At 56.1% G+C, this 18,031-nt stretch overlaps 1 protein-coding gene across 4 annotated transcripts; it reads right to left on the reverse strand.

Annotated features, from left to right (window-relative positions):
* Window positions 1–446: 446 nt before the first annotated feature.
* Window positions 447–17,315, reverse strand: MTCH1 (mitochondrial carrier 1). 4 transcript variants are annotated; one of them, XM_027958948.2, is made up of 12 exons: window positions 16,990–17,315; window positions 13,079–13,163; window positions 9,974–10,080; window positions 9,497–9,574; window positions 9,167–9,224; window positions 8,797–8,848; window positions 7,334–7,393; window positions 4,803–4,896; window positions 2,787–2,834; window positions 2,535–2,602; window positions 2,234–2,309; window positions 447–1,285 (listed from the first exon to the last, which is right to left on the reverse strand). In XM_027958948.2, the coding sequence occupies exons 1-12, from the start codon at window positions 17,308–17,310 to the stop codon at window positions 1,214–1,216; spliced, it is 1,119 nt and encodes a 372-aa protein (XP_027814749.1). In that variant the 5' UTR covers window positions 17,311–17,315; the 3' UTR covers window positions 447–1,213. The 4 variants fall into 4 exon arrangements, with proteins under 4 accessions (XP_027814749.1, XP_014958065.2, XP_060259132.1 ...); XM_015102579.3 differs by having other exon boundaries at window positions 4,752–4,896; XM_060403149.1 differs by lacking the exon at window positions 447–1,285 and having other exon boundaries at window positions 2,041–2,309.
* Window positions 17,316–18,031: the final 716 nt, after the last annotated feature.

Genomic DNA, 18,031 nt, shown 5'->3' on the forward strand with positions numbered 1-18,031 from the left:
AGAGGCCTGTGCACTAGCTGCTGCTCTGTGGACTGGTACCCTGGCCTAGTTCAGAAAACCGCCCAGCGGCCTGAGCCTCCACCCTCCCCCTGCCCCTGCCCACTGATCTACGCCAAGCCCAGGCCCTTCGCATGCCCAGGCCGAGCTGCCCCCAGCCCTGTCACTTTACAGCCCCTTCTCATATAACCAGGCTTCCCTCGTGGCTCAGCTGGTAAAGAATATGCCTGCAATGTGGGAGACCTGGGTTCAACCCCTGGGTTGGGAAGACCCCCTGGAGAAGGGAACGGCTACCCACAGTAGTATTCTGGCCTGGAGAATTCCACAGACTGTATAGTCCATGGGGTTGCAAAGAGCTGGACACAACTTTCACTTGACTTCTCATACAAAGGATTGAGAAACACCCTGCAGACAGTTAAGCTCATGAAAATAAGAGACTTTCCACAAAGTTCCAAATCACCACCAATGCATTTATTTGCGGGAGAAAGGGTCAGATCTTATTAGGAACTTTAAACTGGATACGACTAGAGACGCTGATCTGCGTAACATCTGGGTGTTCACAATTGCACAGATAACCATTTCCTGCACGTGAGGCATCACCATTAAATCGACGAGCCTTTAACTTGACGGGGAGGGGACCACATTCTGAGCAGACACATGATTTCCCATTTAGAAGGTGCTGCCTTAATCAGACAAGTAGTGTTGAGAAAAACGAAGACAGCCTCCTAGCCAAGGCTGGGACGTGACGGCAGCCTCCCGAAAGGGGATCACACCCTATTTACAAAGCAAGAGCGCGAAGCTCCCAGCTGAGCTGCGGGGATGAGAGCTGGGGCTGAATTGAGGGGTTGAGTGGGGCAGTGCCACCTGACCTCAGGAGCCTGTACCCATCCAGTGTGGGCCTCCGCAAGCCCCCTGCACAAGGCCGACTCGGGAGATCTGCAAAGTAAGGGGATTGGAGCCCCATTCCCCAGCCCCACCCCACCTTCCCCGGGTCCAACAATGCCCAGCCCACTGGACGCAGCCTCACCCCCACCCAGCCCCTGCTTCTGGACAGACACATGGGAAATATGGAAACTGGAGCCCAGCCGAGCTAGAGCACATCTAGGTGATGCTGGGGTGGTTGTCTGACAGGTGCCCCGAGGTGATCAGGCCTCACCCGCGGTGGCCAGGCTGAGACAGCACGGTTGGTTTAGCTGTTTGTTTTAGGTGATTCAGGTTACTCCAGGGCAAAGCACGATCCTGATGACACGCGACGGAAAAGCAGGCTGGAGCCTCGGAAGAGCTGGCCCTGGATTGGAAAGAGCAGTCAGGTCAGTTGAGAGGGGAGGCCAGGCTCCTGAACCCACACAGAGCTGGGCCAGCATGTGACCAACAAAGGGCCGGGAGCTGTGAGCCCCCGGGGTTGGAGGCAGCCGGTCTGGGTTTGCACTCCTCGGGGGGAATGTCAGAATCTGCTCTGTGCTGAAGCACAGTGTGTCCAGTGTTGACGGGGCTCCTGAGGAGGATACTCGCTGCTCTCTGGCATCAGAGCCAAGGGGCCTAGAGCTCCTCCCATACACAGGCTGCGATGCACATGGAACCACCTGAGTCGCTGAAGGCCTGTGTCTGTCTCACGCCTCCCTGCTTTCTTTCCATCCATCATCCTTTTCTCAAGCCGGAGACCCGTCAGTGTGCTGGTTCCTCCTGCCCAGGCCCCTGCCTCATCCTACTGAGGCCAACCAGGGCCAGGGAAGCTAAGGACCTGCCCTGGGCCAGCCACCTGGACCTTTGACCCAGAGCTCCAGCCAGCAGGAGTGTGCCTGGGCAACACAAAAACTTCAAGACTGGCACTCTCACCAAGCTCACCATGTGGCCCAGCGCCAAGCTCAGGCTCTCTTGGGCACCCGGGGCGTCCTGCGGGAAGGAGGGGCCGGCCTCCAACAGGCCAGGTGTCTTCAGCCCAGGTCACTCAAGGTTATAAGGAGTTCTCGGGCTTTACCACCTACCCCGTGGGCTTGCCCATATTTGTTCTGAGTCTTTAAAAGGTGAAGAAAAGACCTAGTCTGATGTTTAATTCTTAAAGAAATTCAGATCTAAGCACCTCAAACCCCTTCTAAATAGAGTAAAATTTACTTTTAAAAGCCTTGGATTCCATGACAAGCCCTTAACTTTCCATGTAATGAAGAGTATACAAAAATCTTTTCTCTCTGATCAATGTAGAGAAATGAGGAGAAAACTCCCTGGAGTGCATGCTTACCTGCACGCTCAGGTACTTCCAGCAGTGGATCCAGGATTTGAATACTGGGGAGTAAGGAGGGAGCCCAGCCTGCAGCCTGCCCGGGAAGAAGAGTGTGTCAGACCCAGAAGATGGTGGAAAGAGCTAGAGCTGCCACCATCCACATACTCCTCCCAAAGGGGTACGACGAATCCCAGAGGAAGCCGGCGTGCCAGGTGGGCCGAGGCCACAGTGGGCAGCCAGGGGTGGGGGGTGGGGGCGGGCTCAGCCAGGTACCCCCAGCAGCCCTGGCAGGGTGCCTGGGGGAGGGGCACACACCTACCCGCAGTTGTTCACAGCCATGAGATCGCCGACCAGCAGGAAGGGGTAGGTCAGCATGCTCACTGCAATCTGCAGGAAGACCCGAGGGTCAGCGACCCCACCCACTGCCGCCCCAGCCTGAGTTCAGGGGGCAGGCACACCCCGTGCCAGCAGCCTTCACTGAGGCCTGCCTCCAGCCACCACTGGAGCTGGCCTCCTAGGCCCCACCCAGGCCCCCAGCACTGTGGAAAGGGCCATTCGGGGCCTGACTTACCCCCATCACAAATTTGGTGTAGCTCCGGATGGCCAGCGCCTGGCTGAACTGGAGAGACACAAAGGGAGACGGGTTTGGCTCGGGAGCTCGGGAAGCAGACTTCTGATGTGCAGGCCCCCTCCTCACTGCCTGCTCTGCAGCCCCCTTCACCTTGCCGTCCACGCTGGCCTTGCACCCTACTAGCACTCAGCTCCTCACATGCCTGCCGCACATGCGGTGCCCACTTACAGGGCCTGCCGGCAGCTCCTACAATCTGTGAGTCAGCTGCGATCATCTGGGGGGCGGAACTGGGATATCCTGACTGAAAGGGCTTCTGTGACCCCACCAGGGGTGGTGAGCGGTGAAGAACAAGAAAGTGGACTTCTGGGCTGCAGCCTCTGTAAGTCCTGAGGACTGGACCTTTGTTTGATCAGTGCCCAGGGCTCAGCACACGTAAGTGCTTACTGAGTGGAAAACCAGGTGCCCATCTAAACCACTCAAACAGAATCCTGGGTCCCACAGTGAAAGGTGAGGAGCACCTCTGGGTTTTCTGCCCCCTACCTCCCCAAACTCTCATTCCCTTCAGGCCCAACTCCTGAATTCAATTTTACCCATGAAACAGCCCCAAACCAGGAAGGGTGACAACCTATCCCTTAGCCTCCTGTGGGGCTGCCCCACCAGATGGACACCCTGCAAACCTGGGCAGAGGTCTGCTGGGCCCTCTGCTTGAGCAGCAGCCTCACTTTAGCCTGAAGCACTCGAAAAATACTTTCAGTGAAGTGCTGACTGCCGCTGTCTGAGGTTAAGTGCAGCAGCCCCTGGTCAAACACTTGCCCACCTGGACTGGAGGAAGCCCGTCAGCTGGGGGACAACCCCCACCAACCACCCGGCTGTCCCAGCTCACCCACTCCCAATGCTCTGGAGCGAGGGCAGGGCCGTGGGTGTGCTACTCTAATCACTGTGACTGGAATTTGCTTGTGTTAAAAAGCCAGTAAGACTCCACTTACCCACTTCAAATGGCCCACTTCCCTCTGCCCCAGCTGCGAGCCCCGAGGCACTCCTCACCATGGACTCTTTCCCAGACCACCCTCTCCTTGGAACTGCCGTTCTGGGGCCCAGACACAGACACAAGACGATGAGCCCCCAACCCCCAACAAAGCAATTCTGGCAGACAAGTCCCCAGGCCCTCGTCAACCCTCCAAGGGTAGGCGATCCTGGGATGTCTGGCTACAGAAGCCCCAGCCCATCACGGCCCCCCAACTCGTATCTTGGTTCAGGCAGAACTAGTCAACCTATCAAGTCCCCAGCTTTCTTAACCAGTGTTTTTTAGAAGGATCAAGGCTTCCCCATGCCAGACTCAACCAGCTGAGAGGTCTGTGCACACCTAGCTATGGAGACTCCTGCTAACAAGAGAAGGGTATGCCTGCACGGCACGTGCCCTAGCTGACTGAAGCACCCTCAGCTGGGCCCAGGGAGGGAGACCTAGTCCCAGCACTGCCGACTCACAGCCAAGGGCCTCAGGACAGCCCTTCAATCTCTGGGGCTCATCTGTCTGTAAAACAGTGTCACCCTGACTCTGCTTCTTTCACAACTGGGGTGCTGTCAGGATCAAACGTCACTGTTCACAAAAGGGCCCGAACAAGCCTACAACACTAAGTGAACGCTATCTCCTGACTTACTAGGGACCCCCTAGTTGGGTCACTGTCTCAAACCAGCCTTGGATAAAATCCGTATCCGTGTTACCGGTGAAGCTGCCCAGGGATGGGCATCCCATGAACCCCTGTAGGTCTCATTAGCGATCTCATCTCCTCGGAGACAAAGTTCACTCAGGGACCATCGGACGTCTTCTGCTCAGACCCCTCCCCGCTAGGGACCCTCTCCAGCCCCCAGGGCCCAGTGCTCAGAATCCTCAAGTCCTCAAGTCTGCCCCAGACCCTGGGCATCAGCAGTACATGGAAAGATGGACAAGTCCTTGTTCCAACCAACCTGGGAACCTGGATTCTGGTCGTTCCCCAGCCCCCCTGGGGTGTCACTCACGCTGTCATCCACCAGGTAGGCATTGATGAAATGGGCCAGCAGGTTACAGCCCCACAAGAAAACCACATCGCCCAGGAGGTGAGGGATTAAGCCGCTAAAAAAACAAGGTGAGCAGAGATGAGCAGGAGAGGGAAGGGAGCAATTACTGGGGGCTCCACACCCAGGAAGCAGGCAAGGATGTTCCAAGCTCTAAACGTCAGCGTTATCTACCAGCACCGCCTCAGGAAGGAAGGCTGCAGGGGCCACGTGGGCCAGCGGCTGTCCACACCAGGAAGGCAGTGTTCCTTTCTTCACAGGGTGTGGGGTGGCGGGGTGCGTGCTGTAGGCCACATCTGAGAGCACAAGTTAAGCCTATGATCTCATAAGTGGTTTTCAAACTACGGAAGCTGGGCCTTAAGACATGAATGTTGCAAAATCTGGGATTTTCAAATGCAGATAAGGAGAGAGTACTTACACTTTGGCAATTTTCCTTTTGCCTATTTACCTAATCAACTCTCCTAAAACTTTGCTCAAGGAGTCTGTCTTCACCCCTGGAACATTCCACCAAAGACACTCCATACAAGCTTCTGTAAGGAGGGCTGCCTTTTAAGGTGATGGCCTTTAGAATAAGCATCTCTACACAGTAATATGAAGTTTTCCTAAGATACAGTGCTGAGGGCAAAAAGCCAGACTGGTATCAGTGGGTCCTGTGTGATCCTTATGGTCTTTTTCCTTTTTTTAAAAAATGCGTTGCTTGTTTAGATGTGAATTCATGTGGAGAGAGTTTCAGGAGAATGGCTGTATCTTCGGGAGAGGACGCAGAATTAGGATTTTTTAATTTTTAAAAATATTTTAAAATATCTGAAAAGTTTAAAAAATATATATAACACACCTATTAATATGATATGAGGGATATTAATAAAATGAACCTTCATGAATGCAATTTCCAATCCTGTTGGTTCCATCTGTGTTCAGACTGACTTTTCACATATACACTCAGCGATTTCTGAGCACACAGATCATGTTCTACAAATATGCAAAAGAAAAAAAGAATCCAATGGGTAAGCAGCTGTTGTGTGGGAGTCCTATTCACACATCAGAACAGAATGTATATACAGTGAGAGTTAAAAATACCAGAGGCAATGATATGCAGTGTTTTAAGGTCTGAAGTACTAGTCACACAAGCAAATATTTATTCACACACACACACACACACGTATAGATATACATAGATATGAACGTATGTTTGAATAAGTATGTGCATATAAATCAAAGTTTGTCAGCCTTGGCACTGTCGACCTTTAGGGCTGAGTAAATTCTTTGTCGTGGGAGCCGACCTCTGCATTTCGAAATGTTTAGCAACATCCCTCGTCTGTACCCACTAGATCCCAGTTGTGACAACCAAAAGATGTCTCCGGACATTACTTACATCCCCTGTGGCAAATTCACCTCCTACCGAGAACTACATACACACGCACACACGCCTATGTGCAGAACACCTGGCCGACATGACACCTCCACGTGAGTGAACACAGAGCCCCAGGTCTAGCACACTATGCTCGTGACAGCATGTATGTCAGTGTCTAGACCTAAAAAAAGAAAAACAAAAGTATCTGTAAGGCCTGGCTTTTGGGTTCTGTTCATGGTTGACAGTCTTTTTATACAGTGTGAGTTTTCTTTAGAGGTGGAGCAAGGGGGGTATAAGACACCAAATAGGGTGGAGGGTCTGGGACCCTCAAGAGATGGTGTGCCCTGCCGACAGCTGCTCTGCAGAAATGCAGGCCTGGAACAGCCAGGTCTTAACTTTTGAAGAGAAGCCAGAAACAGGACTATAATGCAAAGCATTCTGAATGTTGAATGTCAAGTCACTTCAGTTGTATCTGATTCTTTGCGACCCTATGGACTATATATAGCCCGCCAGGCTCCTCTGTCCATGGGATTTCCCAGGCAAAAGTATTACAGTGGGTTGCCATTTCCTTCTCCAGGGGATCTTCCCAACCCAGGGATCGAACCCGTGTCTCTTACATCTCCTGCATGGGCAGACGGGTGACCAGTTCTTTACCACTAGCACCTCCTGGGAAGCCCAAATGTTGAATATGAAGAACTACTTTGTCAAACAGCATTTATCAGCTGGAGTCAGCTTACGAGCTGCCCAGGGCTTGACCTTCAGCCCAAGTCACAGCCTTCCAGCTGTTTTTCTGCAGTGAAATCAAAGACGATGGAGCTGAAGACCTCCTGAAGGCCAGCCTTGTGCCTGCCCCCCAGCCCTGGAGCAGACAGATGGAGGCAGTGGGGTTGGAGTGGGGGGATGGTCCCCGCACACCCGGTGTGCTGGACGGACAGTACTATTGCTGGGCGAGCCGTGGCGTGGAGGGGGCTGGGCAGCTCTGGTTCTGCCGGTCGGTCCACAACGCACACGCTGTGGAGCTCTACTGGCCGAGCCGAGGCGCGGCGGTTAGTCTGAGGCTAGCAGCCGTGGCCTGAGGGTTGAGAACGCGCCTGTTAGTAGACCCTGCTCCATGACAGTTACAGGGAGTATAAAACTCACGTACACAAAGAATCCCAGCAGGCCCTCCTCTTTGAAAATCTTCCCAATGGAGCTCAACACGCCACTGTGGAGAACACGGGGAACACAAGGTCACCAGGTGCCTGCGAGAAGCCCGCACCCGGGTCGGGTGGGGAGCCCCCCACCCCTGCTCAGAGCCATCCAGCCCTGGCTGGGATGGGGAGGGGACATCCTCTGTCACCGGGCAGAAGCCAAGTGGAGATGGTCACAGCCCTTGTTTGGGGGTGAGGGGGGCATTGACACAGTTCACTGAGACTCAGGAAACCCACCCCACCGGGGGTAGAACCCCAGATCTCTATGGCTATCTTGAGTGGATCTGGAATGTAGGAATGAACCTTCCAGCCTGGGCTGCTACAAGGCGACGGGCCCTTCTCCTGGCAGGCTTTTGTGCTCAGCTCTGGCTGAACAACCTTCTGGAACCTGAGTGCCTGACAGAGAGACAGAGGAGGCGAGTGGAGAGAGGCTCCTTCCCAGAGGGCAGGGAAGGAATAGAGGGCCCTGCAGCAGACGGCCCAGATCGCCCAGTCTGGGAAAAGACAGACACCTGGCCTATCCCAGCAGGCAGCTGGGAACATGTGCCCCGCCCGCTGCAGCCTCTTAGCCATCAGAGGGCAGGCTGGGACGTCTTAGGTGTGAAACGCAAAGGGGGCTCACCTGCAACCTCCGGGGCCCAGACAATGCAGGGAAGCTCTGCAAAGCTGAGGGGCCTGGGGTAGCCTAGGTGAAAGGCGGGGGGAGCCAGAGCCCTGCCAGGACCCACTTGTGCTCGGCCCACTGGGTTCTGAGCCCACTGGGGGAAATGGGCCAATTTGCCACCGGTGAACTCAAAAGGAGGCACCATGGCAGCCAAGCTTCCTGGGGCAGTGGCCCCAAGGACAGCTGCAGGCAACCACCGAACCCAGGAAATGAGAAGCTGAGAGGAAGGGTGACAAGCGCATGACTCCTGCCCTATGTCTCCAGGACCCCCTCCTGTCCTGCACCCAGAGGGAAGGGAAGGCACAAGTGCCCCAGGGAAGGGCGGGATCAACACACGGATGACCCCAGAGCACCCAGGCATGGCAGGTAAACAATGGGAGGGACAAGCCCTGAGCCCACGGGCTGGATGGCGGCTTAGCAGAGCAGGAAACCAACTATAAGCCCGCTCCTGCAACAGCTGGAGGCAGGGTCAGGACATGACCCAGGGGTCAGGAGGGAACCCTGGTGGGACCCCTAATCAAGTGGACTCCAATCCACCCCCGCCTCTGCAGGGCATCCAAGCTCATCCAGGGATGCCCTAGATGAGCGAGGGAGAAGACGCCCTGGACTCAGACTACGGAAGTCACTAGCCCACTCCTCTGAAGCTGTTAGAAACGGCAGAAACGGGGCGGGAGCTGATCCCAGTCTGGCCTGTCCTGGCAGACTCTGAGTAGTGACAGGGCCCTCCTGCTCATCCTGAGTAGCATTACGCACCTGTACTTGGCCTCCCGTCCCACAAACTGGACCATGCAGCGCATTGAGATGACTGAGGAGAAAGGAAACACAGGTGACACGACGGCCAAAGGCCACAACTCCCCGGCCGCGGTGCCCGGCATGGTGGCCACCGTGCCGCGGGGCCTGTGTCCGAGCCCAGGAGGGGAGGCGGCCTCTGGGATTCCTGCGATCAGGAGACACCCTGTGAGCACGTCCCATTTCTGCTGCCTGGGAAGAGCCCCGACTCCACTGGACTGGACGTCCGGCCGATCCCAGTAATGCTACTTCCCAGTCACTCCACTGCTCCCCGTCTACCATCCGCGAGGGCTCATCCCACGGCTGGGATGCAGTCTCCAGCGGGGCGGCTCACCATGCAGGGGATGGGCCAGCATGCGTGACACGCACTGCATCATCATCTCGTACGAGGTCTGCAAGAGAGCAGAGGCGGGGACTCAGCCTGGCCCGTCTCCGGAACTGACGCTCACGGGGAGCTATGAGTACTTAACAGGGAGAAACCAGGATCCCGAGGCTCCCACGTGGGTCAGTCTACCTCAGACGGGCCCCGGTTCACCCGTGCACAATCCTGCCCTCCGCCCCCCACTGAACACGCAGGAGGCCCCAACTGTTGACTCTTCACCGACTGGCCTGACTTGGCAGTGAGAAATGATGATCAGGCTCTTCTCCGGAGCTGGGTACCCACCTCCTTCACCACCTTCCTCAGAGAAGTCTTCATGTCATCCTTGTTGGAAACCTGCTCGATCTCATCTGGAGGGAAAACCTGAGATGCAAACAGCAGAGGCGGCTCAGAAGCAGAGTGCGAGCGTGCCTCTGAGATGGAACTGGGAGGGGACGCAGAGGGCAGGACGCAGCTCCGGCTGCTTTTCCTGGCCATGTCTGTTAGCGGGGCCCAGCGTGGGAAACCCCCCCAGGGCTGGAGCTGGCGGGGAAAGCTCCCGTCGAGTGTCACAGGGTGCATCGGGGAGCAGGAGTGTTTCCAATTGAGGGGACTCAGCACCGGACCACCTGGCCTTGGAGTCTGGCTATGGTGCTGTGGGGGGCAGGGTGCCCCAACCAACCCAGGCACTGAGAAGCAGGACGGGTGCCCACAGTGGCCTGCAGGGGGGTCGGGAGCTCGGGAAGTGCCGGGCAGCCGGTCCTGGCTTCACCCCGGGCTCACCTTCTTCATGCTGCCCCGGGTCACAGTGGAGAGGGCGTTGGACATCAGCCGGGGGCTCAGGCCTCGGAACAGCCCTATCTTCCCGTCCACCTGCACGATGTACTTGGCTGCGGGAGAGCAGATGGGGCAGCGTCACGCCCAGCCCCGGCCCACCCACTCCTGGGTCACACTTCACTCCCAGAACAGGCGCGGCCTTGTCCCTCGGTAGCTGCCGGATTCCGTCATGGGAGGGAGCACCGGCCACGCCCCTGGGAACACTTGGGCCCCACTCCCAATCGTCTTCTCTAGCCCATTTCCTTTTGCAAAACCTTCAAAACATATATATATTTTTTTTTGGACAAACAGGTTCATGGGTTTTTTTTTTAGCTTTGAAAAATTTTGGCAAATTGAGCAACAGGTTTTCAACTCAGCAGCTTCAGTGCTACAACCTAGGAACCAACTCTGTTGCTGATGAAAAATGTTTTCCTCTGGAAAACAGGAAAAAAAAAAGGGAAAAGACTGCCCCCAGGGAACTATGAAGTTTGCAAACTAAGGGAGGGAAAAGGAAAAGGAAGGGGGCCTGGGAGAAAGGCTCGAGAGGGAGAGGGACATGCCCACTTCGTCACGTGCTGCACCCAGGACCCCACCAGGCACCTCCTGGCATTTACTAATCACGGGGGATGGCAGGGGAGGGGAGTAAAACCAGTGGAGAAGAAACTAAAATAGAGCACTGATGAACTACTCTACAGAAAAAACAAGCGGTCAGGGAAGCTGGACCCTATCTAAGTCACTGCTATCCGTAAGGGTCTCTAAATGGATACTTTCTTAACCTTCTGTTGCTTTATTTTGTTAAATAGCAACTTTTAGACAATGTTCAAAAAGGAGACAAGACAAATTTTTATAAACCTGAGTGCCTGGAAGCTAGCAGAACGGTCCCTCACACAGAGCCCCTCAAAGCCCTGACCTCGGCTCTCCAGCTCCGCACAGTGGTGGGAACCTGAAACGTGCCTGTCCTCCCCTCCCCGCGTCTGCCAGCAGCCATTCTGCGTGGCAGCTCCACCGGCTTTCCCGGCCCCAGGGCACCTGGTACCAGCTGGTTTGGCTTCCAGAGCCAGGGGTGGGGCTGGAAAGAGAGGAAGAGGAGAGAGGAGGCTGGGCCACTGGGAGGACGCTCTGGCGGAGGGAACAGGCAGAAGGAAGGTTTGTTTTGGGGGCAGGGAGCTCCAAGCAGCCGGAAGGAGAGCTGGTGGGATAAAGCCTGAGCGTGAGTTCCAGAAAGAGAGGACACTTAGCCTCTTTCTATTTCCACCCAGTTTCCGAGCCAGAAGAAGAGGAGGGAGCATGCCTACCTCCCCCCATCTCAGAGCAGAATTATGAACCAGGGCAGAGAAGGGCAAGCAGAAGTGCCTGGAGAGGCCTCTGCGCCACCAATGGGCCCCCTGGCTGGCTGGGGGCTCCATCATTCCATGGTTTCCCTGTAGTCCCCAAAAAAACTCGCCAAGAGGTCCTTCCCGGGAGAAGACTGAAGAATGCCACATTTTTCACCTTGATGGGGAGGAAGAGATCCTGTCCAAACAGTGTCTAGACAGCCAGACAGCTGGGCCCCCTCCCCAACTCGAGAGCAGGTATGGTGTCCAGAAATGCCCATCGGGCACCTGCTTCCACCATCTGCACTGAGACCACATTTATATAAACAGGGCAGGAGGCACCTCAGGACTTGGCTCATCTTCACAAGAGGCTATAAGATAACTGTCAAGACCCTCCACCCTGTGTCCTTTCGAGAATGACTGTGGGACATCAACAGAGATGGTCTGGGTCCCCGCCTCTCTAGGCCTAGAGCCCGGCACGGCCGTGTACAGAGAGACAGCGGCGCGGGGCTGGCAGCCTGCCACCCGGCCTCCCACAGGGCAAGTGTCCACTGTGTACACTGGCTTCATTGTGCGACAGTTGGGGGGGGCGGTGGGGGGTTCCCTAAACCTGTGACATCTTCCTCCCCGACACTGACAATTTTTAAATGAAACAAATATGAACAGACTTCTCCCCCAAAAATGACATCTTCCACCTGGCCCACGCTGTACTCAACAATAAGGTGGCCAAACTGGAAGAGAAACGGGACGTGAGGTTCTGCCAAAAGCGTGTGACGTGGAAAAAAGGGGGGGGGGTCAGCAGCGAGGGCCTAAGTTATTTAGCAGGAGGAAAGCTTTTCAGAGGACTGTTCTGGACTGACTACACAGATAAGATGAGCAGGGATGGATGGAGCAGGTGGGGATCAGCCCGGCTGTGAGAGCAAAGGCACGTTTAAAAAGTTCGGGAGGCGGGCGGGGATGGCAGATGTGAAATGGTCCTGGCCGGCTGTGGGCCTGGGGACGAACAGTGTGGGCAGCTGGTGAGCTTTGCTGGCATCGGGCAAGCCCCACCCACTGCGGTGGGCTTCTCGATGGAGAGACCCTCAGGCAGGCAGAGCTGCTGTGCTTGTATGAAGGGCCTGGGTGGGCAGCAGCTGACGAGGAGGGCAGGGCCAGAGCTCAAGCAGGTCATCAGGGCCAGAGGTGAAGCTGAGACCCACCTGAGTGTTCCACCCCAGGGGATGGGGGTGCTTGAGTGAGAGGGCACTCCTGCCTGGGGAACAGGGCGGGAAAGGAACCCAGGAGGTGCCAACAGGTCTCCTGCTGGAGGAGCAGGAAGGCCAAAGAACTGGTAACAGGATAGCCAGACTGCTCAAGAGGGAAATAAAGGAAAACCACTGCCACCCTCACTCCCAGGCACCGCCTGGGGTGGCAGAGATGACAGGAACCACCGTCCCGGACAGCCCTCTCGGGCACCTGTCTGCTCTCCCACTGACCGCGGGCAGCCCAGGCAGAGGAACTGTCCCATAGCCGTGCTGATCACCGGCTCCCACCCCGACACCCCGCAGTCCCTGACCCGACTCCCACACCAGTTCTGACGCTGGGTACCCCACGTGGCCCCATGTTCCCCACTGGCTACCCACCTGGCCCCCCATGTTCCCCGCTGGGTGCCCCATGCGGCCCCCCCATGTTCCCCAGGCCCAGCTGGGCCTGCTCCCTGCTTGACACTTCTTTCACATCTCTCTGGGCGCAGTCTTTCCTGCCTGGGGAGCACACTCACCGTAGGTGAAGAAGCTCGGCAGGTAGAGGACCTTCCTCCCCAGCACGTTGGTCCCAATGGTGGGGGGCATCGGCTCATGGCCCACCTTCAGAATCGACAAACACAGAGGCAGAGTCAGATTGTCCTGCTGATTCGGTCTCCCTTCTCCTCTTTCCCAGGCCTCGATCTCTCCTCCCAGAGTCCAGTGCTGTTCCTGATGACGCTTTCCCCGTCAAAACATACCCGGAATTTCATTGCTGTCTGTTAACTATCAGCATCATGAAATCGCTTGAGGCACAGAAGCGTCCAGTTCCAGATACCACACTCACCACAATCCAAGCCGCCCATCCCCCAACGTTATGACCTCCCAATTCCAGGTATTTCCAGTGCAGGGACTCTCCCCTCACCCCACGTTCAGGTACTTCAAACCCCATGCTTATCTCAGGGAAAAATCTCAGTTAATTCTCATCTCTAGGGTTAAAAACGTCACTCCAGTCTCAGTCCCAAGGTGGCAACACCAAAACCCATCACACCCAGATCTCAGCCCCAAACTTCAGATGGCTCCTGTACCCCCTGCAGACGTCACAGATACGTCCCCTCGCACTCCCCAGCAGAGCACACTGTCACCTCAAACAATTTCTCACCGGTGATCTAACCTTGATCACCCCACATCCCTGGGACAGAATGACCCCCTCATTTCTGTAGTTATAATCCTTGCTGTACAGATGATGATTATAATTAAGGTGTCTGCTAAAGTCATGGGTGAGTGAAGGACCAAGCCACCCCAACCTCTGTGAGGAGGAGAGGGGTTCTCCTTGAGGGGTGAGGCCATTTGTTATACTGCTGATTAATGGGAAGATTCTCCGCTGCCCGGCTAGAGGCAAGGTGTCCAGGAGACCAGCATCTCAGTGGGCTGTGAGAGGGCCCCTCCCTGGCAGGGGACTTCAGAGCTGCCCAGATGAATCAGAGGAGCTCCGTTAGGATGTGAAAGAGAGCAAAAACAGCTGTATCAGTGGAACTATGCATGCTTCCAGCTTCTGGGCTTAATGTTTTTGCTTCTTCACCTCAGTCAAGTGTTTCTGGAAGTGTTTGAGGTTGTCCCCTGCAGATGGGATTCTGAGCTGCATGACAGATTACTGATTATGGCTTAAGAAACTCCCTCCAGGACGGAGAACTTCTTACAAGAAAAAAATCAAGCCCAGGGGAGCTGAAGGGAAGGGCTGGGCCAGGCGACCTAAGCAGTGAACCCTCCCCCTTCCAGACCTTTCCCCTTTGGGGCTAACAGCTTGAAGGTTCTGAGGTTAGGTTTCTTCTGATTTTGTTATCTTATACAGGCCATATTTCTTTATACCCTCAACTCCAAGTCTGAGCCACTGTCCTTTTGCTGCCTCATCCACTCCAGTCACCACAACTGGGGAACCCCACTGATTTGATTTCACCCTTAAACCTGCTCAGTCCCTTCATCCACATTCCCATAGCTCCCAAATCTGTGGAGTCTATTTTCTTAACTTCTACCTGTGTTATCGAAGGCCTGCTGATCCTATCTCACCCCTATTCCCTTCCCTCTCAAAGATTTTGGGTTTTCGCTGCGGCCAGCGGGGCTCCTCCAGTTGCAGGGAGAGGGGGTTAGTAGCGGCGCCCAGGCTTCTCACTGCAGTGGGGTCTCCTGCTTCATGGGCTCCAGGGTGCTCGGGCTTCGGTGCCTGAGGCGCACGGGGTTAGCTGCCCCAAGGCGTGTGGGACCTTCCCGACCCGGGATTGAACCAAGATCTCCCACAATGCAGGCAGATTCTCTACCGTTACTCATTTTTCTGGGACAACCCCCAAATCTGCCACTCCAATCCTGCCACCCAACTCCAAACTGGAATCTACCTTTTTGCAAAATGTTATCTCTAATTCCCAAACTATATCCATTTAAGATTTCACCCTCAAATATGTTACACTCAGCACCAGCTGCGTTCAAACAGGACAGACCACCTCAGTCACCCCAGCTGGGCTCACTCACCCTTAAAACCCACTGTCCAGACTGTCTCACCCTCTCGACTCCCTCATTCCCCAATTCCCTGTTCTCCCTCATTCCCCATTCGCTCTCATTCCTCAACTGCTTTTCCTAGTGACCCTTATTTCAATTTTCTTCTCCTGCAAGAGAGAAGGGAGAACCTTCTCCTACCAAGGTCCCAATGATGAAGCCACTTCCAGTTTCCTTCTCGTGGAGACCTCTGCCCAATTCCTCGTACTCCAGCAGCCTCCACTCCACAGACACTCCTATTGGCCACCCTGAAGTTGCAGTTCTTGCCCAATCTCATTCCATCATCCTTGCTTCTCATCTCAGGTACCACCGGTTCCAAAGCCTCAGTTTCTCTCTGAAACCTGTAATCTCTATTGGTGAAAATACAACCTGAATTTTTAAAAGAAAAGCAGCCCTTACTCCCAAATCACAACCAGACACCAGTCTCAACCTTTACCCTGTCAGTTACTTCCAAGACTGAAATGTCCTCATTCTTTGTCATATTCCTTGTTGCACTCCAAAATCCACTGGCCCGGGTTCCTCAGACCCCAAATTTCAATTACTCCTGTTCTCAAGTCCCTCTCTTTCCAACTGTATCTCCCACTCTCAGTCCGTTATCAGGACAGTAAATCTGATACCCATTTGCCTCAACTCAACTCAAACCTCAAGATTTGGTTAGGTTTCCATCTCAATTTTTAACCCCTCCTGCTTCTTAGCTAAAAATTCTAGGCTGAATCTTCAGATAACTGTCCAGGCCTGAACCACCCCATCTAGGCTTGGCTCCTTTCGGTCACGCCCACCTAATTTTGCCAAAGGCACTCCCTCGCCCCCCTGCACCCCGCCCCCTTCCAGCTCCATCTCTCCCTTTCTCAAGCAGCCCAGTTCATCTGTAAAGGCACTGTCGGTCCGATCAAAAGCGCCCAGTGCCCCTGCATGCCTCGACTGCAGAGACAGACTACCTTGGCCTCAGTCTAAGCCAGTCCCTACATACCCTCCCACCTTGTGTTCCCAACTGGCCCCGCTGGCCAATTCCAATACGCCCAGACCACTCCAGCCCCCAACCGTGACTTCAATGTTCTGCTAATGCGTCATCCCTCCCCCCACCAAAAGCCTCCGCCTCGCTCCCCTTTCCAGACGGATCGCCACTACTCCTCCCCCCACCGCGTCTCCCTATCTGCTCCCCTCCTCCAAAGCACGTCATCCTGTCCCCTCCTCCCATCAAATCTGTCGTCGCCATCAAATCCAGAGCCCCCATCTCCTGTAAACCGATAGCTTTCCTGTGCTAACTCCTTCGCCTTCGCCAAATTCCATCAACACTGAATCTGTGCCTCTGTCCCCTTCTCTCCAGAAGCTGATGCCCCCTTTTCTTCCATGACCCCAGCCCTTTGTTCCGCGCCCCCCTCATCCCCCTAAATCGCTTTAAATCCCTCTCTATCAAATCCAGAGCTTTGGGTCTCCTTCACCCTAAACAAGTGTTCATCTTCTGAATACTGTGCCTTGGCCCCCAATCCTCCTCTCCACCCTATCGCCAAAAACTTCCCACCCCTCCCCCAATTATGTTGCTTCTTTCACCCCAAAATGCCGCCCCTCCCCTCCAAGTCCATTGCCTCCGTTCTTTCATTTCCTAAACTTATCTCTTCGTTCCAATACTCCCTCCCCTGTACCCCGAAATTCCTCATTCCTTCCATCTTCTCCCAAATTTGTCGCTGACCCTTTTGCACTCGTCTCCTGCATCCCCAAACTATGCCCGCTGCATCCCTAAAACCCTAACCGCCTTAGTCTTCTCCCGCTTCTGCGCACCACCCCGCCCCCCTCCTCAAATCCATCGCCTTCGACACCCCCCCGCCCCCATCCCCCTCCAGACCCTGGCCGGTCACCTTCATATCAGCCCCCTATCTCCCCGTGGCACCCCTGGCCCCCACACCTGGATGAGCAGCTTCACGTAGAGCAGCGGGTGGCTGAGCGCCGTCACTCCTGCACCAAGCGCCACGAAAAGAGCCTCGGTGGTCGGGGCGTTGTCCCCGGAGCCCAAGCCCCCGGACGCACCGTCCATCCTGCGGGCCGAGGGCTGCGCCGCCGGCCGAGGGTGGCGCGGATGCGCGCGGTGTGCGGGCGGCGGGTCGCGAGCCCGGGCCTCGACCCCCGCCGCCGCCCCGCCGCGAGCTCCGGCTCCAGCTCCGGCTCCCGCCATCCCCGCGGCACCGCCGGGAGCCCAGGACGCCACTTCCGGGTCCGAAGCCCCCATTGCGCGGGGCGGCGAGGTCACTCCCCCGTCACGTGACGGGGTGGGCGCCACGCCCCCCTCTGCGTCATGCGTCAGGGGGCGGGCCCGGGCCGCACCACTCATCGTGGCGGGGCATGCGGGAGTCTGGCGCGGGGGCTGTTGGCGCTGGATGTGGGACTCCCCCCACCCCCCAAGAACACACACACACACACCCGGCGGGGTTGAGCCCTAGCTCAGCGCCGAGCCGTAGGCTGGGGGTCAGTGGTCGCGGACGGCCGGGGCCGTGGCCTCGGAGACTGTGAAGGCCGCCGCAGGCCTGGGCACGCCCCCAGAGGGGCGGGGGCGGGGCTTGGCGGTTCTGGAAGCCAGGCTCCCCCAATATGGTCTGAGGCGCTTCCAAGCTCCCCCCCATCCCTGGCTTCAGGAGTCTTCTCCGCGGTTCTGGGCCCGCCCCTTTGCGGCCCGCATCCCGGGCCCCGCGGCCTGCGAGGACTCCTGTGGCAGGCCGAGTCCCTTCGCTCTCCCCAAACTTGTCACACCCCGCTGCCCTCCTCACTCGTCCAGACCCAGGTGCCGCCTCGGCGGTTGTGATCTTTCTCCTTGGCAGCTGAGCCTTCGTCAACCTGCCTTCGAGTTCGCGGTCATACTGTGTATTCTGCGCTAGAGTACGTGGAATTTCCTTTGTTGGGTCGGAAGGTTTTAATTAGTCCTTCAGTGTGAGCACCTGCAAGCATTCTCCTAG

This window comes from Ovis aries, chromosome 20 (assembly GCF_016772045.2).
Source record: "Ovis aries strain OAR_USU_Benz2616 breed Rambouillet chromosome 20, ARS-UI_Ramb_v3.0, whole genome shotgun sequence".
In the NCBI taxonomy this organism is placed as follows: domain Eukaryota; kingdom Metazoa; phylum Chordata; class Mammalia; order Artiodactyla; family Bovidae; genus Ovis; species Ovis aries.